At 36.4% G+C, this 26691-nt stretch overlaps 1 protein-coding gene across 1 annotated transcript in view; it reads right to left on the bottom strand.

The window, feature by feature from the left end:
* Positions 1-26128, bottom strand: part of FMN1 (formin 1) — a 138273-nt gene extending 112145 nt beyond the window's left edge. The window contains exons 1-3 of the mRNA XM_074148430.1: positions 24031-26128; positions 22108-22225; positions 1275-1336 (exon numbers count right to left, since the gene is read on the bottom strand). Of these exons, the coding sequence (XP_074004531.1) occupies positions 1275-1336; positions 22108-22225; positions 24031-25422 (1572 nt within the window). The 5' untranslated portion in view covers positions 25423-26128. The remainder of the gene's footprint in view (positions 1-1274; positions 1337-22107; positions 22226-24030) is intronic.
* Positions 26129-26691: the final 563 nt, after the last annotated feature.

Genomic DNA, 26691 nt, shown 5'->3' with positions numbered 1-26691 from the left:
TTAAGGAAGGGGGATAGAGCAGTGGTACAAGAAGCAACAAGAAAGAGACAATGAAGACACTCAGACTTGCTAAAAAAATGAAATCAAAACAAAATGCACCATACAGGAAGAAGGCATTACACTTACATTCTATATTTCTTATATGTGTGCTAGCTTGCTTTTCCATGTGCTGAATTTTAAGAGATGCTGCACACATCAGAGACTCTTTGCCTGTCCTGTCCACTCCTCAAGCTGCTACCATCATTCCACCCCTGTCTACTCAAAGACCTCACTGAGCTTTCTCAACTTCACAGGTTTTACATCCATTATGTCCTGGCCTCTGTACAGACACAAAGATATAAATACTCTGTGTAATACAAATACTGTACTTGTACTAGCCCAATGATTGCTATATGTGATCTGCCAAATGACATGGTCAATATATCAGTATACTGGATTATCAGACTTCCTCTGTTAGAAAATTTGTGTTTTTCCATTCTATTTGCTTTGATGATGACAAAGAAAATATAGAATGTTTTGTACTTGGTGATTTGTATACTAGGGATTTCGCATACAGACCTGTATTAGAACACAGTGCAGCTATGCATAAGATACATCACAATTGGCAAGAAAATGAAGATGTTGTTAATTTTTCTTTATACTAGGACTGCTCAACAAATTCACCTTAAGTTATACTGTCCTTTAAGTTCCTGCTTTTATGATAAAAAACTTCCTGTAATATTTCACTTTGCTTAGTAGAGGCTATCATGCCATGGGAATGCGAGTTCTAATATTAAATTTTGCTATATCTGCTTTTGACAATTAGACAGTTGGTCAAGTTTACACTTACAAAACCAGACATCAACAAAGACTGTTCAGTACAAAACTTCAGAGTCTCACAAATGGAATGCTTATTTTTCAGTCTAAAATTACAGAAAATTGCTTCTACAGAAGCATGTTTCACTGAGAAAGAGTGAGTAGTTAAATTCCAGTGCCTTAATACAATAAGCAAATGTAAAAGTACTGCACTGCTGAGGTAGAGTGAAGAACTTAAAGAGTACAACAATAAGCAAAACTACAAAGGGGAAACGTAAAACTGCTTTTTGCCGTGCATACATGAGTGCATGTATGGATTTCAACTGCATTAATTTTAACTGAGTCAGCAGTCAACTGAAAACAACTTTTACAAAGAAACAAATTCTTAACATTTGATGGAAAGTATGTTTGCACTACTTAAATCTGTAAAATGCATTTGAGTCTGGGAAACTAAAAAAAAAATCATTACAAAACTATACCTTTAATGTTTCAATTTCTTCTTTGTGTTCCCTCTTTAAATGCAAAATGGCAGCTTGGTACTCTGTAAAAATAAAAATGTACATTCCATTAGAGTCAGCAACCAATGTGCCATCTTCAGCATAGTATATTTCATACAACTCCACCTGGTCCAGAATGCAGATGTAGCTCTCAAATAAAAGACCTTTTACAATGGTGATAGAAAAGAAAATCTAAACACAGTAATTAGCATTATTTTTTAAGACCACATTGACCACATTTTCCATGGTGTTTCTGAGAGCAGAGGATAAAGCAAAGTGGTCTTCCATGCTGAGAGGAAGATACATCAGATTGAAATAACAAGAGAAAACTTTAGTTTTGCTTAGCTTTGCAGATAAATGTAGAGATGATAGGATATTATGACATACACATGCATGCACACACACACACACACCTGAATTCTAAAAAAACATGCATTAAATATAATGATTTAAACTGAGCCGTAAACATACAATCACTATACATAGGCAAATTGGATAAAAGAGCAATCACAAATACAAATGAAGACCTGGAAAAGTACCCAACAGAAAGGGGTACAATTAAGACAAAGAATTCTTTGTCTTAATTCCATCAGATGAAGATTAATTACAGGGTTTAAGTACCTTCACAGGGTACTAAATAGCTCTTCCGTTTAGCAAGAACATAACAAAATCCAAAGGTATAACAAAACTGAAAGCCTGAAACTTAAAGCCAGAGAAATTTAAATCAGCAATGAAAAAATTAGAAGGGTGGGTATTGATTACACAGGTTTAGTGATGGCCGTAATGTTAAGGTGCATATCTACCAAATGAACCTCTAGAACCTGAATCTCATGCTAGTTTCCCCTCAATCTATATGATGGCTGCATTTGGCCAGGCAAAGAAAGATAAGACCTTTCATTACAGCTGTGTAATGATTTAAGAGAAGCCCGTCTTCTGTAAGACATTGGCCCAGGAGCCACAGCCCTCCTAAACAAGCAACTGGAGTACATTCTTAGACCATCAAAGCCCCACTTCTATCTGCTTCCAAATCAAAATTAATCCAAAAGTGTATTTCCAGTTCCCTGGCTTGGCTTCTGCTTCCTCAACTAGAAAAGGAATCAAATCCTAATTTAAACAAGGATTGAAAATAGTCCAAAGACTTCAAAACATCTTTAGTGTTCTTTAACAGCAACGGGTTTGTATGGTCCTTGGACCAGTAGAACTAATAATACAGCATTAGAACATCAAAGCATGGACCAAAGCACCAGATCAGTAAAATATTCCAGTGCTTAGGTGCTTTTTTCTTTTTATCTTTTTTTCTCTTGAGAGCACATGGAGGAAAGATGAAAGATAACCTGGTCATGGTAAAGATAATCTGGATGGGGAAGCCTTTAATTAATGCAAAGCTATTTTTTTCAAACACAGGTGAAGCTATATGCAAGCAGCTGTATTGATATACAAAATCAAAAAGGATTTATATTTTTCAAGACACACACAAAAAAAAAATAATATTTGGGTGTAGTAATAGTATCTATCTAAACTACTCCTTCCTCTCTAAAGGGGCTCTACTTAGAGCTTTCCAGCATGGGAAAATTGCCTGACTGCTCTGCTGGAATCACAACTGGTTAGGTTTATGGACTTTTAGATTTTCTGTTGTTAATAACCTTGGTTGATATTCCCTCTGGATACAGGCTCTGCTTATCCATTCACCTCAACAGGACTTAACAAAAGACTTGCCTCAGGTGCCCAGAAAAAGTTGTGACCCTTCTGGCACCTCAGCTGGTTAAGCACTCAAGTTTGCAGGGCATGAACCTTATGAACGTCCTGACTTGATGTTTAGCTCTTTAAGATCACATGATAACTGAAGCAAACAACAGGCTTTGATAATGCTGCTAACAATCAGTTCTTAGTTTTGCTAACAGAAGGATACAGATCTACAGATCTATACTAACAGAAGATCTACATTCTATGTGGGATTGTACAATGCTTGATATTATTTGGGATTTGGGTAAGAGAGTCATAGTTCACACATGCTGATATAGAACTGCACTGGCACCAAAAGCAGATTTTTCACCATGTCTACCCATTCCCAACCCTCTGATGCCTATTTTCTTATCTTGGCACAAATGTTTGTGCAGTCAGAGAATGATGGAAGAATGTCGATGGATGAAACCTAACACAGCATAAAAAAGTTTAAAATTTTTTTAAAAATTAAGTATATGTCATTTTTTGCAAGACAGCATCATTTTAAGTTGGCATGTGTTTTTAATTACTTCTCCTAGCTGAAAGCTCAAAAGTAAGTTCTAGAGATTGTTTTGTTTAATCTTTGTTCTAAAGCAGAGGTAAGATAGAGAGTAGCAATTCTCTTATGGTTTACTCATTCCTTAAAATATACTTACAAAGTACTAGATTATAGGAATTAATAGACCTAATTCATTACCTAAAATACTGCTACTGCATAAGAGAAAATGTATCATAAATAGATATACTGTAAAATATTTAATAGATTGTCTACTACACAATAAACTGACATTCTACAGCATAAGCTTTTGTTTCTTTCTACCATTGTACTTCTTTTTTAACTAGAAGAAACTATCTATTGGATCAAAGCTGACAACCAGCAAAGTACCTTTTTAATTCTTCTCAAGCAAATATTTATTTTTGTGTGTAACATATGATGAAAAAGAAATCACATCATAATTACAGTTTTGTATAGTACAAAGTAACTCATGTCCATTCCTTTCATATTTTTGGTGAAGTCACCTTAATTTGATATAATTCTACATGGATAGTTAACATACCAAGAAAACATCCTGCACACAGAGATGGCAATCTGAATCTTTAAAACACTGAAGAATTTGACTAGAAAAAATAAATGCATCTGTGTAATTCCAAAAATCAGTTTCTGAACATGCTGGCAACAAAATAATAAAGTTTAATTATGCAATGGTGTTCAGATGCTGCTTCGGATGGTGCTGTAAAATCACAACAGCAAAGTAAACAGTAATGAAATGTCAGTGGAAGGAACTGTACTGTGAACAAAATATAGGTCAGGCTTTATAAACTGCTGAGTCCTTAGATTCCATTTTACTCACAAAACAGATTCATCTAGACTACAGAAACAATCCAGAAATACTGTAAACTCTAAATTCAATGAGTGATTTGTCTAGGTTACAAATTAACTATGCCAGAGTTTAAGAAATCTGATAGGGCTCAGTGTGTAGACAGCCTGATTCATGCATAATAATTGTAACTCATACAGACTTATTAGTTAAGACACAAGAACATATGTGGATAGTTCTCATGGCCAGCTGAGATACAAAGTTGCAAGCGAACCGTACCACCTCCCACTTACTGGTGCTGCAATACCTTAAGGACCTTCAAGACTGACATGGAAATAAAGCTTCTAATCACAGAACCACAGAATGGCTGAGGTTGGAAGGGACCTCTGGAGCTCATCTGGTCCAATCCCACCCCCACTTCCTCACCCTCCTCAAGCTGGTTGCCCGTGACCATGCGCAGAGAGCTTTTGAATGCTTCCACAAATCTCCATTCCCCTCATCCTCTCTGGGCAACCTGTGCCAGTGCTCAGTCACCCTCATAGTGAGAAAGTGTTTCCTGATATTTAGCTGGACCCTTCTGTGATTCAATGTGTGCTCACACTGGTCCCATCACTGGGCACCACTGAAAAGAGCCTGGGTCCCTCTTCTTTACACCCTACTTTATAGATCCAAGCTAATCTTGTGCCACGATGTGACTCTACTGTATTCTATACCATAACTATCCCCTAGTTTGTGTAATGTCAGGGGGGGTTGTATTTTCTGAGGTTTAAAAGTCTTTCATTAAGCTGGATAACAGAAGGCTGATTATACAAACATCCTGTTGTACTTGCCTGCTCTCCAAACAGCCTGCCGGGAAGACAGTGGCTATAGGGCATAAATAAATTAGCTATCCCTAATGCAGATATTACTCTGAAGGGCTTTTGATACAAACAAATTAGACACAAATTAGATGGCAAGTGCTCCAATCGTGAAAAATGACCACAAGCAAATTAGGATTTCATTACTGAGAAAAGAATTAAAAATATTATCCCTTTACATATGGCAAACAGGCAAAAAAGTAAACAAACTCCCTGCATAGATTCAGGTCCAACCAGCTCTAACTCTAAATTTTCATTTACTACTTGTAATTTACTACTTTTTCCTTTGTTTTGAGAGGACTCCATCCCAAGAAAAATTTAATAAATGATGGAATTTGTTGCCCATTTGGGCATACTCTTTATTTATACAACTTCACTCGATAATTATAACCCATTACAGCTAAAGCAAACTTTTATAAAACTGGATGCTTTTTCTAGGATAGTGAGATAAAGCAGATATACATTATAAAGTCTTAAATAAATACAAATATTTGTTACATCTGCTAGTCATTAGCAATGTATTTTAAAATACCAGATTAGTGAAAAATGTTTCACTAAAATACTTTTTTTTACAGTAACATGAAAGTTGGCAAAGTACATGGGAATCCAGATAAAGGCATTGATGAAAACTAAAGATATACAGTGACGTGACAGTGAAGATTTTCCTTCTCTATGTTGTTGTTGGAAAAATAAATCAGTTAGTAATTGTAAAAAACCCCATATCTCCTTACTGTGAAACTTAGATTTCCATTTACTCCCATGTTTTGCCATAGTCAGTAGGTAAGACAGGTATCTAATGCAGTCTTGCTAATCATACAGATTAATCAGACCAAAACTCTACTTGGACCTCATTGTCATGAGAATGATAGTGATGAAAAAATGACCCTTCTCTCTACTACCACTACCACTTTTCTGCACTTTCATCCTTTACATTCGTACCTTCTGCCTCTAGGATTTGCCATATGTATTGTGCATCCAATGCGCAACTTACACCAACATTAAACCACAAAGATCCTCCCTTCACATAGAAGCTGGACAGAGAAATGCCTTTTCCAAGTTCTGAGTTCTATCCAGATCATTTCAGGGGAATATTTATTACCCATTGAAGGTACCCAAGGGTTATCCAGTCAAACAGATTTTATAGAAAAGCTGTACTAATGCATAATAGCGGAAAAAATAGCTACGTAAGTAAAATAAAATGTCTAGTTTGGGAAGATCAGCTCATTGTAGACCATTAAATCAGAAGGATGCTGGAAAAAGGAGCTGAAGTTCTTACCAGAAACGGATTCAATTTCCAGAACACACTCCAAAGTGCAGTGAATTAAGCAAAAACTTCTTACTTTGGGATTATCCATGTCACATATTCCTAATTTACAGAGGTTTGGGAACACAATGCAAAGTCTATTTTTGTTCCTATTTCTACAGGCCCCTGAAGAGGTAAACTGAGAACTGCCACAGTGCAGAGAAGTGTGACTGTGAAATAGAAATCGTTCTGTTTCATAGAGAACAAAATTACATCTCTGTTGAGACAAGCCAAAAGCCTATTTTGCCTAGTATTCTGTCTCAGTAGCCAAAAAGGAGGTGTAAAAAGTTAAAAAACTGGTGAAAAGGTGGTAGTACTTTTCCAGTACACTCTTCCAGCAACCTGATTTGCAATTCAAGAACTTTCTAAATCAGACAAGTTGTTTGCATATTTAATAGTTTGCAAGTGGATTCCTCATCCATGAATGTGTACTGCTGATCTTAAAACTCCTGCAAGCAGACAACATCCTGCAGCAAAGAATTAATTGCACATTAGGTAAAGACCCTTTTGTTTATTTTGAATCTGCACCAGTTAGGTTCATTTGATGTCTCCAGTTCTTGTGCTGGTAGAAACAGTGAACAACTGTTCACCATTTCCCCATTTGTTGTTTCTTATGATTTTAGAGATGTCCATCACATGCCCCCTTGACTTATTCTTCTCTAATTGAAAGAAAATTAGTCTACATAAGCTTTCCTCATAAAGAACATCCCATATTGTTTATTAAATTTGCCATCCTTCCCTTAACCTTTAAGAGTTCTAGTATACCCTCTCTGAGGTGATAAAACTACAATTTCCCATGAAATCAAAAATGTGGACATTTATACAATGTCATTATGATGGTCTATAAGATTTTATCTTCTGTTTCTTTCTTCCTACTTCCTACCATTTCAGTTGCTTTTTGATCACTACCAAGCACAGTGTGTCCAATGCTAGGCTCCCCAGTACAAGAGAGATATGGAGCTTTTTTAAATCTAGCTCCGTAAACGCATTCCAATGTTCACTGTATATTAAATGTTATCGCTTGTAAAATAATAGTAGTCCTTTTTTTTACTGTTTGAAACATTATTCTCTACTATAGATAAATATGATTAAAACAAGAAAATTAGGAATAATTTCCATAATGAGTTGATATATTACACATTCCAGTGACAAGAAAATAGATCTCTGATTTATTGGAAATCTGAAGAAGGAGATTGAGAAAATGTAAAATTAGCCACTTCCACTGGGGAGCAGTTTTAATCAATAATAATTTTTAATTAATAATTTTAACCCCATTAATAACTTTTTTTTTTTCTGAAGTCAAACTATAATTCACCAATTTATGGATACAGATATACTATTCTTTTATTCTGGCTGTGAACTTGTTACCTCATTAATTTTTCATCTAGATTTTTATTTTAATACACTTTTTTGTCTTATCTTTTTCCTAATGATTAGCTTGCTAGATTTTATTCGATAGTAACATACATTTGAAATTTTCTTGTTCAACTGCATGTTTTTAGAAGGTGCTTGGGAAAAAAACCCCACAATTTCTGGAGTGATCAACTAGACTAATGTCATGATCCTGTTCTGCCACTCATAGATATAATCAATACTAGAAAGCACCATAACTTTACTTCCAGTCATACTATATTTGGTTCTGCCTACACACAACTGCTGGAAAATTAATTATAATTAGTATTTTATCTGATTTAAAACAAATATTTTAGCATTGAACATTGCAAAGACAGAACCAGTGCAAGTCTGATAACATTCTTCCTTAGCTAACTTTCTAGATTTGGTATCAGTCTGCTTCATGCTTTTAAAGTATGCTGGCAATATGGATCATATAAAGATAACATTGACTAGAAAGATATCAGTCTATCAGGAAAAGAAATTTGGATCTAAAAGCAAGGAATTTTTTTATAATATTTTCTTTATCATAAGGTACTACAACGTTCAAAATGCTCCAGTTAAAGCATGGAATTAACATCTACAACAAGGTAATGGATTGCAAGAAGGAAATGAGACTGTGTTTTAACTAAATACCTACTGCAAGGAAGAAGCAACTCTGTATCCTGTAATTGCATCAAACATAGTATGTAAGGAGATAAGAGAATTATTGTGGAAGCACAATGGAAGAGCTGAAGCAGCAAAACAAAACAATTAAAAATGGGTGAGTAATTAAGATGGACAAGAAGTGAACAAAGGGCTTAAAATGCTCTAAGGCAGCAGAAATGGAATTTGTTGTGGAATCACAGACATCAACTGTGTGAAAACAATGGAGTATCATGTATTGTGAAACAGTGGACAAACACCTGCAACCATTTATACATCACATCTGCTGGAGCAAAGAGTGTACAAATTCACTAAAGAACATTAGGGGTGTACAGGTACAACAGCAGAAGGTTTTATTCACATTGTCTTGAATAGCAATTTAAAAACAAAAGTACCTGGAACCCAAAAACTTGACAGATACCAAAGTTTACATGTGGAAAAAAATGTAAGGCAATAGAGACAGCTTGTATATTGTGATGTAAGTTACACAAAAAGCACATACTTTTAAATAGTTATTGTACTTCATAACCACAAGTTTTAAACTTTAACACAGAATAATTTGAAACAAAGATGTATTCAATATATTGGACTAATTTTTGCAGCACTCTGTTTTCTAAAACTTTGGCCCTCAAAGCTAATTTTGCAAATAAAATGCGTAACACAGGACTGCTCAAATCTACCCTTAACAATCATAAAAAACAAGTATCCAAAATAGCAGTATAGAAGGCCCTTGATATCTGAATGAGTCCATCAGTATTTGTCCCAACTGTTCAGCTTTAGCATTTATCCTGACCTTCTAGGACAAATATGGTCTTGGGGCAATACACCCTTAAATTCTGCGGGCCTGTTTGGGTCTGTGCTTTCTATAGAGGAAGTTGAGCTAGGATATCGAGGTGTTAAGGATATTGAATGGAGGGTTTAGTTTGTGCTGGCTTCTTTAACACACACAGAACTCCCAAATAATTACACCTCTAATCTTTTTAGTCACAAATTCAGAAGACCTTCAAAATCTGACAGTAGTGTAGGTGGTGTAGGACAGAATTCCTTCACCTCAGAATCCCAGCTTTAGGGTAGAGATGAGTGGTAAGATTTTCTTTTCCCATTCCACAAACAATTCTAAGATGCTGTTTACTTATTTGCTCCATTGGAAAGGAGGGAAAAAATACAGGATTTTTATGGGATGGACAAATGTAATAGCTTGCTCATTTGTCCAGTCTCCAAGCAGGCAGTAAATCATTAGTGGCCTGTAACTCTAAATACCTAAGTGTTTCTAGGACCTCCACACCACCACCAGAGTGGCTCTGTAAGGTAGAGCCTATCTCAAGTGAGGGCAATGGGAAATGCTAGCAATTGAATTGTCAGGGAGAGATGAGTCTGTCAGACCAGACTCTTCAGAAGTCCACTTAATGACAGCTTATATAGACAACATAACTTTCCTACCCTAAGATCACTGATGGTATGTGCGGGGAAATTCTAACAAATTTCAATATAAGTTGCTTTAATTAATGCAAAAATGTCTGAACACTGTCATATTTCCTAAGAAGTATTCATGCAACTGTAACAGACATGAGTGGACTCTCATTATGAAACTTCAAAGCGAATAGAACATGGCTTCAAAGTCCTTTAGATTTATTTCTTCTAATATGATGTCCACTTGCATCATCATCTAAATGGTGTTTCATGGTAGAGTTAAGGACTAACTTGTTCTTCAGTGATACAAGCATCAAAAGTTTATCCTGGTCATAAGATTTGTTTATAAGTCTTGTAAAATAATCACATTGAATATTCACTGACAATATCTAGTATTCCTAACTCAACTAAAAAAAAGGATCAAAAAAAAGAAAACAAATCTTAATCCTTAGAAAGTTTTAACTCAGCAGATTGCTATACCATAATTGTTTGAAAAGCGTGAGAACAGGAAACTGCTTAATGAATAAACAGATAATTATCATCCACAAACAGTATAATGACAGTTTCTTAACTTACAGAAATAAAAAGAATTTCAGGCTAGAGATTCTGAGGCAATACATTACACTAAAAGGAGGACGCAGAAAGAATTTCTTGTTCTTCAGAAAGGATTTTTTAATCACTAGGGAGTTGGCATTTCATCATTTGAGAATGTCTTTAGGAAGCTTTTATTAAAATATTAATTTTATGAAAATGGTAGACCCAAATTTCAGAGTATTTTATCTGCGTTATGGACCATATATACTCAAATCATAAAAAGCAGCACATGTATAAAAAGTAAACAGGTTCACCACCTTCATGACACCAGAATGAAACTAGTCAGTCTTCACCTAAAATACCACAAAACCACCCTGCTCTCAGCTGCCACAGAAGGACTCTCCAGAAGATGTCACCTTCTCTCGTTTCCACATACACAGAAAAATATAAGTGCTTTGAAACATGCCTTATTCAGTTATGTCAGTGACTTCAGCAAGTAACTGCAGAAGTGACAAGTCATTGTAGAAAAAAATAGGAATGCTATCAGAAAATCCTTTTTTGCGATAAACACAGTTCCGACTCAGCTTCAGTTAGTTATCACACACTTGATAATAATTCAATAATTCAAAGGAGCTACTTAAAAGCAGTTTCCAAGTCACGAGAGTTTGTACTAAATATGTTCCTTAAGCTTCATTTGAAATCCAACAATGGCCAGGGCTCTGTGTGTCCTGCTCTTGGTGGGACACAAAACTGAGCAAGAAAGACACAGCACAGGGTATAGCTGAAATAAACTTCCACAAATCTGGTTAGTGTCATTTGTTCCTCTTCTTAAAGCACAATTAAATTTCCTTTTCCTTCAAAAGATATCCCTACTGATTCATTGCTAATGCTGCTATCAGTATGTATCTAATTAGCCCACACACTTTTCAATGGGATTTTTTTGTATTTCTTTGGCAGTGTTAAATGTGCTCTTGTTTTGAATAAGGACCAATGTGTGTTCAAATACATCAAAGTTGTGGAAAAGTAAAAAGCTATCATCCCTTGAATCCTTCAAAACTGACTAGCACTAAACTAGTAAACAGGGCAAATTTAGTTCTTGTACAAAAAACTTCAATTCCCATTTTTTATACGCAGTATTTATTCAAATCAGTAAAAGTATGTTGCTACAATATTTCTCATCATTTATTAACTCACTTCACCTTGTCTTCTTGCTGAAATTCAGCTCTTATCTCAGTTTTATAGAATATACGCCTCACAATGGAGGACCATAGACCACCAACTCGGCAAGAACTTTTCCAGCTCAATTTTCACTACACCTACAGTATTTGCTTCAAAGATTTTTAGAACAAGCATGGCCAGATCATAAGTAAGCCAGTTATTAGGCATATTAGATTGTCTCTAAAATGGGTTACATTTACCTAGAGTTTGCTCACAGACAAGAGAAAGAAGGAAGAAAAGAAGAAGAGAAAGTAATACATCAGTTCTCAATTGTGATGTCCTTCCAACCAGACTTCAAATTTTAACTTTGCAAAGTTTCACACTCAGTATTGTGGGATGGATCTGAAAGTCCAAGAAATCAACCTAAGTTCCACTCACTTTAGTGGGAAGGCAGCCACTAAAACTGATGTAAGATAGAATTCTGAAAAAAAATTCCTCATCTATAATTACAGAACTTCTATAGTCTTTATTAAATTTTTAGTCCTTAACAGTGGTAGGTACTGCAGACTCTGCCTTTATCACTTTTATTCCATCACGGAAAAGTAAATACTGCCTTTACAGCAACAAACGAGACCAAAGACTAGACACAGACGGACAACATTACACTGTTCCACCCACCTGGTGGTCCCTCCTTGTAAAGCTTTAGGTGAGCTAGAGACAAAAGCATAAGTATAGTTGTATTTAAGCCTCACACAGGGAATTTATATTTTTACAGTCATTAAATATGTATCTTAGCAGGTAGTCTATCAGACACCCTGCTTTTTATTCATATACCTCAGTCAGCATTTCCAGCTCCCGTTTGTATCATTTTGTCTTGTCCTGTATATTAATTACTTGATTTCATAAGAGTTCTTAGATATTAGCACTGCCCATCAAATCAAAATGAAATAACAAGTATTTAAATAAATTTCTAGCACATAAAAAATCCCATGGACATTCCCTAGTTAACCATAGGCCACATGTAGTAACACCACAAAAACAAACTTGCAAATATCTTTATAAATTCTCAGCTCAATATATACACAGAATTGCATGCTACACACTGTAGAATAATTAAATAATTTATTTTCTTAATTCCTCAACCTTTTCAATTGGAAATAACAATGGTGCTCACACATTATTGTCTTTTTATGTTGCTTGGTAAGGCAAGGAGAGCAATACGGATCAGAAAGCTTAGCCTCTTCTGACGGATTTGTTCCATACAATCTGATAAGAAGACACAAGTTTGGGGTGGCAACACTTTCAAGAATTCCTTGATTTGCTTTTTAAGTTGTTTCTAAAACATGCACTTTTCAAAGAGAAGATAGACTGTGAAATAACAGTGGCCAATGTATGACACGCCACCAGGTGGAAGAAATAAAGCATGTAAGATATTATTAATTAGTTAAGTATGAGGGTCACAATGTTTCAAATGGCAATTTTCATTCTCCAAAACTGTTGCAAAAAGCAACTATACGAACTCAAATATTATTCAATATTTTTCTATTTGTGTTCAAAACTGCTGTGCAAAAATTACTTTTTCTTCTTTAATAATAAAACAACTTACCTACTTGAAAAATTTTAAATAACATCTTATGTGAAAAGATTTTATGTGAGAAATTTCTATAACTTGCATTTCAAATAAATTAGTTACTCCTCAAACTTTGCATAAGCAATTTAGGAACCTTCTCTGCCATGATCTCAAAACTTCAAGTAGAAAGCAGAAGCTTTGAAAATAAATGACCTTCTTTGAAGTCAATGACCTTCTGGTCAGAACATTAATTTTTGTAGAAAATCTTACGTGTTAAACTCAGTATGTGGAAACATGTAAAATAATGTTAACACAATTTAGAAGTAATTAGAGAACAAAAGCTGGAAAACTTGAGTGCCATCTACGTCTCTTGAGATGTATCACACCCTGTAGCATAAAGGAAATAGTTAACTCTTAATTGAGCTGATTCATTAAATTTCAGAATTGTGAGGGTTTCTTAATCTTTTCTCCCTTCTTGGTAACCCTTGGTCCCACCATTTTCAATGTTCCCTTTTACTATAGTCTGTTTCCTCCTGCATTATTTCCCCATGTAGCTTTCCCTTTTATCCACCAGGTGTCAGAAGGGAATCTACTCACCACAGCTTCACCTTTTTTATTATTTTTATATATATATATTATTTATATATTTATTTTACAGGCTCACCGATGCAACCTTCCAGGCTTTTTCAGGCTACAGTCCTAAAAAGCAGCAAATGTTCAGGCTTTTCTTCCAAGAAACATAGTCACGAGAGACTTTCAACACGTTATTTGTTCAGTCTTGGAATGGTGTTTATAAAGCATAATTTTCACACAGAAGTAAGACTGGGAAAAAGACATTTGTTTGAAATGCTACAAGAATGCACCATTTGAAGTAGAGAAACTGTGGCTTACACATTTTTTACAAGGTGATTGGCCAGTGAAATCCCAAAGCTTAGGGTTATAAAAAGTTGACAGATTTCCTTAAACTTTCTAAACACCAGTTTGAACAAGTTTTGCATTAAAGCATCCTTTTAGAACTAGGAAATTAAGATTTATTTGTGCTTAGAGAAATTCTTATAATTACCTATTTTTTAGGGATAAGGGATTGGCTAAAACAATACTCAGTGTAGTTTTGACATATTATTCTAATCCTTCTTCCGTTGCCCCGTTCCATCTACTCCTATCTGTCCTCCTCTCTACTTCCCACTGAACCTGAACTCTTTACAGCCCTGTAATTCAATACATATAAGGATGTCAATTCCCCAGACTGGGAAATGAGCAGACATCCTTCATTTCAACTTAATTTTTTTTTTTTTAGACTTTTAAGGGAAGAAGGAACCCTCCAAGCCTAAAATTTCAATGATTTTCAGCACCTTAAAGCTTCTGCTACAGTGAAAATACGGAAGATGGGAGGAAGGGAGACAGAAGGAGAGGGACATGTGGAGAATAAACAGTCCTAAACAAGCCAATAGTCCAGTATCTAAATACTGTCTCAATATTGAGATAAAACAGAAGATTTAGGAGTTTACTTACAACAGAAAATGAAGTAACTTCACAGCACTTATTGAATTCCAACAGAACAATACCCACAGAAAAGCAGCCTCCTGAAGGCAAACCCAGCAACCCCTTGATTCTCTGTTATGAAAATGAAGTAAATAGTTCTCGCTCTTTCTGATCGCAAAGCAGTATAAAGCACTATTTGGAAGCAGTCACCTGAGTGACTTATCTACTTGATCGTTCCTCTCCTGTCACAGGTGAGGTTAGAGCTACAGTTCATTTATCTGATAGCAGAAATGAATAGTTTCACTTGTCTTTTTCACCCTCCCAGGAAGGCAACATTAGAGGTACTGCTGCTGGGGACATTCAATATGATTTCTTTCTCAACAAACGTCCTACTCCGTATTTAAAAAACCAGTCTATTACAGGATCACATTCACCAATACAATATGATAAACAAACAACACCTTATCAGCAAATATGAGGAACAAACGTATTGCAGGATTTCTTTGATGAGTTACAGGCTCTACTTCATCTAGCACAAATTTAAAATACAGAACGCTTTCTAGATCTACAACACCTCTGCAAAGATTGTATACTATCTATAGGAAGTATACTTGAGAATGCATATGTATTTATTCAAATGTGGGTGAGAGTAGGGATATTACATATCCACACACATAGGCACACCACTTCCCCAGCACATTCTCAGCAATTCTCAAGTTTAGAACTGTTGAAAAACTTAAAACATGGATAGATACAAAACTAAGTATGTACAATAAATAAGGATGATGGGTTTTTTACAGGTAAGAGTATGTGTCTGTGTCAAAGCAGAGGGGGAAAATTTGGTGGGGATGATATTGAATTTAACTAAACAGAAGTTCTAAATCCAGATGCAAATTTTCAGAGCTCGTCAGGGTGTTCAGACTCAGGGTTTCAGCTAGACTGGTACCTAAATCTCTCATGTTCAAATTCTGGCCCAAACAAAACTTCAGATCATGCAAACTGCAAGATTGGAGAACAGGAAAATGAATTCAATAAAACTCAGAGGCATTTCTGTTATGCAAAGGGCCTCATATATTTTGAAACAGAACCATGGAAATAAAACACAAAGTCATTCTTCTTGTGCTGTACACAGTCGTTCTTTCACTGCGTTTCAATTAGGTAACAAGAATCATCTCATAAAACCCTGTGACCATTTCGGGCCTTTGCAATGTCACATTGGTAGGACCCATAGTGGTGCCTACATTTCAAAATAAAAATTACAGTAAAAGAAAAAATTCACAGAACTTGCCTTCATTATATTCAGACAATAGATTAATCTTCTCACTAGGCAAAATATAGATTAAAAACCAAGTTTCTGCTTTGAGTGGACTAAAGCTAACCGCTTTAGTGAATTAGTGAATTAGCTTTAGTGAAGCTAACAGCTGTATGTGAATTGTTAAGCACACTGGTATCTATGGCTACAGAGATGTATGCATCCAGATATGGCTTTGTACACTGTAAAACATGTCCTTGTAGGCATCTGCTGCAATAAATGCATCCAGAAAAAATGCATCAAAAAAAATAGGTCTCTTAAAATTACTACATTTCTACAGATGGTATGCATAATGGAAATAAAGCAGGGATTTTTATTGCAAAAGTCGAGCATAACTCTTCTTCCCCCTCATCTTGCAATAATATAATCTTCAGTATATAGGAAGGCATGAACATTTTATATCACATGGCCTTAGACACAGTTACCATACTGTATTATTTTTTTGCAGATTTAGTTTAGAAAGTTGGTATTCTTCTCCATTCTGCATGTCTACCTAATGTTAATAGTCTATAAACAGAAAAAGAATTTAATTTGGCTTGAAAAATAGGTCAGGATTCTTATCCCTATTTTACGGATGGGTAAACTGAAGCTTTGAAAGGTCTCTCAACTTTCCTGAAGTTACTTCAGTAGCAAAAGGGCTAGAAATGGAACACAATTATCATAACAACAAACCTTCAGCATTAACACGTGCCTATCTTTTTGTTCCTGTCTCAAGAAGCACAGTATAAATGACAGTATCAGGTGATGTGGGGAGAGAAAAGCAAAGGAAGTTTCTGTTTCTTGCTTGTTTTTGAGGTTATTTTTTTAATATTTTCAAAGTAAATCTTAGCAGACAGGGCTGCAAGATTCCTGGAAAAGTGGCTGCTGCATTGATCAGCACACGCACAATGCATTTGTCTGAGACTGTAGAGATTTCCAAGCAGCACTATGCCAAATACCTTCCAAATCCATAAAATTATAGCTTTAGTTGGCATAAGTAAGGGGAGAAAATGTCATTGTTACTCTAGAGGAATATAATATGGCTACAACAATCTGGCTTGTAACAAAAAATTCAGCTTCTCGATAAAAAACTAGTGTATTTGTCAGAATATAAAACACTGACATAACATGGCCAAATACACCTGTCATGCTGCACACTAAATGCAATAGAATGTAGTAAAATAATTTACAAAACCTTTATGCATCCTACCTGCACTCTGAGGTCACATCAAATTGGTCAGTAACCATTAAAATCACAAAAACACTGTCTTCAACCAGTGCATAGTATCCTGCTTGCTGTAGTCCTGCTTTATCTAATTCATTACAATAAAATTTATAATAGAATCCCAGAAATAAACCCCAAATACCACATTGAAATCAAATAAAATGAAATTACTAAAAAATGTCAATTTTTCTATTTGAGGATGAAACCAACTGTTAGCAGCCACTGTTAAAAAAACTTCCTTCAGGACACTAACATCATCAAGCATTATGATGTTATATTGTTTCATTTTTTAGAGACAAACACAAACTGTTCAAGGCCACAAAGGAAGCTTATGTTAAAGCAAGATAAGAAATCATGTTTTTATGTCTTATCTCTTCATTCAGACCATTATGCGTCTCTTTCTCTCACATAAGCTGGTTATTCTCTGCATTTACATTATGGCCATAAAATGATTCTCTTGCTGGGAACCCAGAGCATAGGGGATCAAGGCTTTAATATATTTGAGACTTGGCAATAAACCTCTGCCTTTATTTTGTATTTCACTCACCATTTACTTAGACACTTCTGTTCAATAAGAGCTTTCTCAGTCACCTCCTAATTTTCTTATTTACTGTGAAAATTATGCTTGCAGCATCACAGGCTGTTTTGGAAATCACGGCACTACAGAGACAGCATTACCTCATTGCAGATTTGAGGATGATAAATAGGCAGACTGTGAGAGGGCAGGGTTTTGTTAATGTTAAATACAGCCATTTGAATTAACAAGAAAACATGTAAAGAAAAAAAGCATGGATTAATGTTTCAACTTGATTCTTTTTTTTAACATTTTCTCAAGCAGGAACTTCAAATACTTCTCTCTTAACACTTTTTAAAATTTTGCTTTGCTTAAGCAAAAGACTACATTCTGCCTGTTTTATATAAGAGAACTATTTTGAGCCTAATGGTTAAAAATGCATTTTTAATATGAATTGCAGGATCTGTATATGTATACCTGCTTAATGAGGAGACTGTTCTTCAAATATAACTAGTTTTATAAGTAGAAGAACCCATGTCTAAACTCCTCTTCTTGGACAAGAGTGGCTGCAAGTACTGATCTAGTCATACACAGCAGCTGAGACATTCATTATATCTGATTCTATGTGATCTAGTATCACAGATGAGTTTGCTCTGTAGAGACATGAATTCGTCTCCTCTACCTGGCTAGATATTTTCAGCATACATAATAGGTAACACATCTACCCTTCTACCAGCTGTAATGCCTAAAACACAGGAGAAATCTAACAGTTATGGAGGAAAAAGAAAAAGAAACTTTTAATGAAAACAGAAGAACAGAACTTGGGACCAGAGAAATACACACAGAAATGTCTTTGATTACATGGGAAAGATTTCCATGGAATAAACCTGTAACTATAAATTAAAATACCCTTTTTCTAGCCTTCCAGGATATAAATGGTGTAATGTACTACAGACTTTCTGAACTTCAACTATTTTAGACTGACACACTTCAAAGAAGTTCCAGTTTCTCTAGAGAACCATGTAAGCAGCTTGTGCTAATTACAGAGCCAGTTGACAACGCAGTCACTTGCTCTATGGAAACAGAAGAATTAAAGGATTAAGAAAAGCTAATATATGCCAAGATATTGTAATAGCATCCTTTTAATTCAAAATCTACAACTCAAGATTCAGTGTTGGGGGCGACAACACTATGACAACAAAAGATGCTATCAAAGGCATGAAAAATACCTGTTGCAGAGTTGTATTTGTTCACTAAATTCTTTCACTTCTAATATTCCTAACAGGCCTAGTCAGCCCCACACACGTGTTCCTTGTTATGTCCGTTTGCCTTTCAGTTGGTTTCCCACAGACCAAGCCAGACTACGAGCCTCAGGAGGGAGTTAGCTGCTCCTCCAAGCTGCTATGAGTCACTGTGATGTCTGCTGCGTAGGCCAAATTAAGCCTGAATTTCTTGCTTCCACTAGGCAGCAAGAACAATGAGGAAAAATATGGCAAGGAGGTGAGAAAAGATCAAAAAGCCAGGAATCCTCTCCCTCAATATCCCTATCTTCCTGTCAAAGCTGTCATAGTGCATGGTGATGAAAGAAGTAAATAAAATACTTAGTGTAGAATTGTGAGAAAGATTACAGTATTCCAACTTTCAAATTTTCAGTGTTACTTTAAATACTAATTTCTTCTGACAAATGAGAAAAATCTATGCTCCTTCATAAAATAAGTACATATTCTTGTACCCTGTTAGAAGTACAAAGACTTATGTACACAGATTTATCCTTGGATGTGATCACATTTGTGACAGATGCATTTCGTTTAAACCTAAAATAAAGCTGTGCTAAATGAATAATTACCTAATAGTTCAGCCTATTATTATTGTTTGTATATAGATTCCTATTGTTTTGGTAGATGAAACTCTTAATCACAGAAATTAAAACACTAACATAAATCATTGACTGAAAGTTACAACAAGTCACTTCAGCATTTTTTATGTTACAGATAATCATCTATCCAGGAACATCAGTGGAGGAAGACTGGAATCACAAACATCCCTGACACACACAACTTTTGAACTCTATTCTGAAATCAAAAATTCTTCATTTGATCTCAGCTGTCAGGACAAGACACTGGTGTAAGAAATCGGATTTCAGGTTGAGACTGGTCAAGACGAGTCAGTTTAATGGTGGTCATTAACCTGCTTTATATCATATTTTTAAGAAGCCCACTTTGTGGACAAGAAGTTCCTAAGATACCAGTTGCTGGGAGGGAAATTTGGATGGGAAGGGGCATGAGGACAAATGCCAGTATGCACATGCACTTCAAAGGTACCAACCGCTGTCAGAGAGAAGATACTGAGTTTAGAAGTAAAAAAACCATTTCATTAAAAAAAACACAAACCCCACCCCCAGCAATAAGACCAACATTGAATACAAATTCCAATTTTTTAATTATATCAGCACTACCTATGAACAGTACCTTCCTTCACTTGCAGGAGGATGAATAAATTCATTCCTGTGCATAGTACTTTAAAACAGTCACCCTACTCCTCAGAAAAGCAGATGTAACTTATCCGTCATACGCAACTTACAACTACTTGCAGTGTCCTTGCTGCCACAGCTGCTTTCTGGGCATCCATGAACAGCTGAAAGAAACACAAACCTGCTAACCGCTGAGGTACACCTGGAACTCCACTGCACTTTTAACGTATGTTGTAAATACAGGCTTCGCCTATTTCCTTTTAAAACACCGCTTCTGTCTCATCCTAGCTGAATCACCAGCACTTTGTTTTCATTCAAATTCCTCCCTCTGCCAGACACTGGAGTGACTAATGAACTGCAGAATCTGGTCTGTATAAAAATTTGACTTAGCAAACTAACCATCAGCATGTTGATGACACTGCTGCCCAAAATATCACAGTAACAAAAGAGTAACAATTTACATGGACTCTAAGCCAGTCTGCCCTTTCTATTCAAATTTCAGGAAAGCATGATTTTATTTCTCTACAAGTAGTCGAATTTGGAGCTTTTGTTAATTCAATTTCCTTTCCTTTCTTTATTTCAGCATATGTTTTTGCCATAGATGATTACAGTCATTAGGAGAAAAAATATTTATTTGGGTAAAATTAAATATGGCAAGCATATAGCCTATAATAAGAATCTAAGAGTAACAGAAAGAGTCTGTAGCACTCCCTGTTCAACAGCTGAATATCTGTCCTGGTCATCTAGTGATAGACTCCCACACCTCAGACCGATCAGATGCACTGTAAATACAATTCTGTCTATATTAGAACCATGATGCTCCTACCAAAACTACGTTTTCTGAATCTTCAGCAACTTTTCACTTCCAGTATCATGCTCACTTTATGAAAAAGGAAGATTAAGGCAGAGAAAACTGAGGAAAGACAGAGAAAGAAGTAATACACTAAACAATGCAAAGCAGTAGATCCACTACTCCTATTTATTCTTTCTCATATACAAGGCCAAATGGATATTGATTGAAATTGGCAAGAACTATACAGCATTACTCTGTACAATTTCTCACAGCAAGGTAGTATAAAAGCTTGGGTTTTAATTCCACTTAATCCTTTCTGGGTGGTATTTTCTAAAATCTCCAGGTACATGAAGAGCAGTTGGTCTTTTGCCTTTCATTTTGATATTTCAGACCATTCCACAGTTTATGACTAATTTCTGAGTAATGAGGACTTCCTGCTTTATATTTAAGAAGACAAATTTGAAACAGAGTTGTGGTGGCTACAGTAATCGCTTTTTCCCTTGTAAATATGTTATGTAAATATTTACCTAAATAACAAAAAATAAAGAAATATTTTTCTGTGGAAAACTTATTTGATAACTAGTTAGCATCGCACTTCAGACACACCCTGTCATACATTTGTATAGGAAAATATAAATGGCTAGCCATAAAAGCGATCTGAGTAGATATATGTATTCCTCTGTTCATACACAAGTTGCAATAATGGTACTCATTACTTTTACTCTGGACACTACCTCAAGAAAATCTGCAGCCAGACTAGAGTCCGGCAGGTCACTGCTCCCCGCATTCTAAGGTAATGGAAAAGGCAGTCAGGTTTCTATCTGTTCACTATTCTATCACTCATTTGAACAGAATTCCATTAGAAATGGATAACCTAATTTATCAAAAAACCTACTTCTTTCCTCATTAATTTGTACAGGCAAGCATTTAGATTTCAACACAGATTTAGCCATTTACATTTAAAAATCAGACACTTAACAAGTAGCAGTAAACAACACATCCATAACATAAGGTCTGTTTTTCCAGATAAGAAAATACAGTGACTTATCACCATCTCTGTACTAAACAAGATTAAAAATGTCAGAAACCAATTTCTGCAAATGCTACAAATGCAAACCTCTTTGTTTTACCTGCTTCTGTGTACTTTAATCCTACTTTTAGTTCTTCATGCTTTGCTTTTGGTGGTGGCCAGACAGTCTGGAGTCTCCCTGGAGTCTTGTCATCTTGCTCTGAGGGACTCAGGTCAGGCTGTTAAAATTACACAAGAAAAAATTAGAGTCTGCAGGATCAATTGATTCCAAACAGTGACCGCCTTGCTCAGCTCTACATGAGTACTGCAGAATGATTATCTGCCTCTTCTATCTGCACTGATTGAAACAGTGCTCAGTTGGTTGGAAGGGATACAAAGAAATCAGCACAGAAAAATAATTTTGAGGAGGAAAACAACATAATGCATGTGACATACAATGATTTGTTGAAACTGTTCATGACAGTGTGGAAAGCTGTCTGTCCTTTGGTGAACCACAGAGGTAATCACAAACGCTAGGTTTTTTCCTGTATCCTTTTTTTTAGAGTGAAAAGACCCATCTGTGCTCCTTTTACAAGTAAACATTAGTGGGATTCACCTAAGACATCATTTGACAATATAATTTTCTGAAAGCAGAGGTAGTTTATGAAATTCCTGCCCCGCCCCCAGCAGTTTGCTCAGTCCACATACCATGCAATACTGCCACATCAAAGTACTGTTGTAGCTGCTAATGGGACTGCACTGTCGACTGGAGTGCTAAAATAACCCTTTAAATGGGGAAAAAAAAAAACCAACCAAAACCTAAACAAGCATTCTTTTAGAGGTTTACATTTTGGTGTTGGTTTTTTTTTTTCTACATCTCATAATATTTCTGTTATCTGATTTACAACATGCTACTATGAGTAATTTCATAGATGCAACTGCAGAAATAGCAAACCCCTATATTAAAGTGGCTCCATAAATGAACCACGTGAGCAAGGAAAAGGGAAAGGCACGACGTTTTTACTCTGGTTTTGCCCTGAGAAAATGTACATTTGTACTAGACCAAACGTTACGCAGACATTTCTAAAAGCCACTCCTGCTAACTCCTGTGCTTCCTCCCTCTGTGTGTGTGATGACAACTTCCCAAATAGGTTTGCTGTGAGCCACACAAATGCTTACGCCAGCACAGCACAGGGAATGGTGTAAGCAGGAAGAGGCAAGCCAGGAACGGGAAGGGCACGCACAGACTACAATTGCTGTACATGCCACGGCCAACAAGAACCTCTTTTCTCCTCCCCATACCTAATTTACTACAAACTAGTATTATCAGTCTACCCAGCTGTCAGTCAAGGTTTTCAAAAAGTTTTTAGTTTTATATAAGAATAAAAATTTGAAAGAGTACAACCAACATGGCAAATTAACTTAAGTAGCTTCAGGTTTAGGGTCCAATCCTGCAAATTTAATCATTCAGATAATTCTCCCTTTAGCCAACGAGGACAATCTTCTGAATGGATTCTATCTGCCAAAGATGTAGCTTTAAGAATTTTGAGTTAGGGGAACCCCAACCCAAGGGTTACTCATCTAATTAAAGAGTTCAAATCACACACAAATTCATTTATCATTATGGTTCTATGAAAACTTAACACAGATTTTTTTTTTTTTCATTTCTTAAAAATACACTAACTAAATCTCCATATGCCTAAGAATATTAACCTTGTTTATCCATAACTGCATCACCTAATTGGAATCACTAAGTTATACTCAGATAAGGTTAAATTCTTATCAATATTTGCAAAGCCAGATATATGCATGTAAATAAGAAAAAAATTACTTTAAATTCTGTCTTGGACAAACCGAGTTGAAAATCATCCATAACATCTTTTATCAGCTCTTATAATTGAATTATTCCTAAAGGTAAAATGAAATATTATAAGAGGACAATTCTGACCTTCTGACCTTAAGTCCCTACAAATAATTTTTAAACAAGAAATTATTTTTTAATCATCTACTTCCAGATCATAGGAAGAAAAGTAATTCAACCTACAGATTTGTCTGATGGTCCATCCCCAGGTTTTGATTTTGACCTTTCAAATACAGCTTTCAAGGACTCTTTTTCATTTCTCATTTTGCGTTTTATGGCTTCTAGCTCTGAATTATCTGCAGTTGTTTCTTTTTTGGGAGGCCGTGTGAATAAAGCTTTGAAGACGTCCAGGGCAGATTCAGCAGGGCTTGATTTTATTTCCTCAGAGGGAAATCGTGGTTCTGTTTTGCCAGAGGCTTTGTTCTCTTGAGCTTCATCACTGTCCTCAGTCTCCCCAGATGCTTCACCAGAGTCCTCGGTTCTATCTTCATTCTTGGAGACGTCTATGTTTAACAAGTGTGAGAGCTGCTCCAGGAAAGTAGGACTTGCTTTAGGTTCAGCTGATTTTTTTTTAGTGGTCAAACCTGATGTAATACTGGATTTCTTAACAGGCTGTCGTAATTTAAGCAGAGCTAAATCATTCTCCCTTGGTTTAATTTCTGTAACAGTTTCCCCATCCTCTGTGGTTAGTCCCTTCTTCCTCACACGTAGTCCACTAAAGAAAGCTGGCAGCTGGAAAGTCTTTTCAGCCAGTGCTGTTCTTTGGAGTGATGTATTATCAGCTGAAGGTCTTTGTTCTTCATCTGGAAGTTCTTGAGGGCATTCCCCTGTAGCAAGCAAGCAACTGAACTGCTCATCCATTAATGTTCTGTCTTTTCCATTGGAGTCATGTTCCAGAGTACCATCCAGCTCTTTTGAGAGCCGCTTAGAAACTGGTGGGTGTAACTCGATGTCATCTGTATCCACAGTGTCATCACTGTTGCTATGCCCTTCTGATTCTGACTCTTCCTTATTTTGATTGTTATCGTCCAAAGCCTCAGCAGACAAAGCAGCATTATTTAGCCTAGGTTTGCTTGTATTGTGTTCATCGGTGTCCAAGTCCTTACTATCTGTGTCCGATTCTGTATCACTTGTTGTATGAACCAAAGTACCTTGTACGAGAATAGCATCCTTGTCATCATTGTCAGATTCAGACAAAGAAGTCTGTACAATCCGTAAATGGTGAAGAAGTAATTCATTTTGTTCAGCTAACTCCAGTTCCAGGTCAGTTTGTTTGCCAGACATTGGGTCAGTTTGGCCACTGGTACTATTCATGCCATGCTGATTTTCTGAGTCGTCATTACAATCATTATCATTCCTCTCATGCCAGGTGTTCACGTGAGTATTTATATCGGTGTGCAAAGGTTGAAATGCTTTAAGCACAGTTTCTTCTTTGGAAGCTGTAGATTCAAATTTAGTTGTAAATCCGAAAAGTGTTTTCACAGAAAATGTAGTGAAAAGGTCAGGTTCGTGTTCTGCTGTATTCTCCAGGTCTGAAAGCTCGCTACAATCAGGCACCATGTTTTCTTCTTCCATGTTGCGTGAAGTACAGAACAGGTTTGCTTCTAGCACTGCTACTAACCACAAAAGGAGTATTTACTACATGCATTCAGACAGCAGACTGAGCTCACTCCAGGCACTGCAACAGGCAGCGCTCCCCTGCCCTGCAAGGGCAGCCGGCCTCCCCCAGGTCACCCTGCCCTCCTTCCGGGTCCAGCGCTGCAGCCGGCAGCCAAAGTGTCCCTCAGGTCTCCAAACTCTACTTCAGAAGCAGCAAAAAGACCCACCGTAAAAAAAGTTCTCAGCGGCGTCGGTAACTCGTTCCTTTACACAAAGGGCTTTTTGTCGCAGCAAATATGCCAGCGCACTAATCTCGGTTGAAAATTCGACCAATGGTACTGCTGGGACTCCTGCAATCCCACTTGGCTGCACACAACTTCATACGTGCTGAAAAGCGCAGAGCAGCTATATAAACAAGCCTCCCGAACACAGCTGGGCGCATTCGTAGTTTACTACTTCCTTGTCCCAGTACACGAGCTGTGAGTGTTTTTCAGCAGAAAACTCCTGACGGATTCCTTCGCACGGCCTTTTCACTTTGATAAAGATCTTTTGTAAATCCATAATCACCAAAAGAGGTCAAAAGGAAACCTCAAGTAACAAATCTGAAGCTTCCAGTGCTACCTCCCAGAGCCTGTGCTGAGTCCTCAGTTCCTGGCCGGCCAGAATGAACTCGGGTGAGCGCCCTTGAAGCCGAAGAAAGCAGAAAAAAAAAGAGGCTCTCTTCCGATTTGCTGCAGGTTTCATCTGGAATGCAGATTTCAGCCTCCAGGGCCATGAACAAAAACCAACAAGACTGGTTTCATGTTACTACTGTCCTCACTCACACAGCTATTCCTGTGAACTGTACTCAGGTACTTATCAAAGGCTTTCACCACACCCAGAGACGGGTCTGTTTGGGTGGGCAGGGTGAACTGCCAGCATTCAGGAATGCCAAGTTAACTGTTTAGAAATCAGACAGGCTCCCCATCTGCCCTGCACCCAAGCCTGGATTATTTCAAACCAGAATTATCTTTGCTGCCGTATCTTTTGATCACTTTCATCTATACATATTGCCGCGGTGATGCTATATGTGTGTAATTGTTTTAATTAATACTGGCAAAAACGCTTGAAGAAAATCTTCAAGATTGTATAACTCAATATTAACAGATGCTGTCAGGGTTAATATATATTTTTTTCGTATCACACGTGTAAAGAAAATACAAAATACTCTTAAGCAACTTTGATATTCAGAAAGTCAGTAACATT

Source organism: Numenius arquata, chromosome 6 (genome assembly GCF_964106895.1).
Source record: "Numenius arquata chromosome 6, bNumArq3.hap1.1, whole genome shotgun sequence".
Lineage (NCBI taxonomy): Eukaryota > Metazoa > Chordata > Aves > Charadriiformes > Scolopacidae > Numenius > Numenius arquata.
This window is presented reverse-complemented; position numbering and strand designations above follow the sequence as displayed.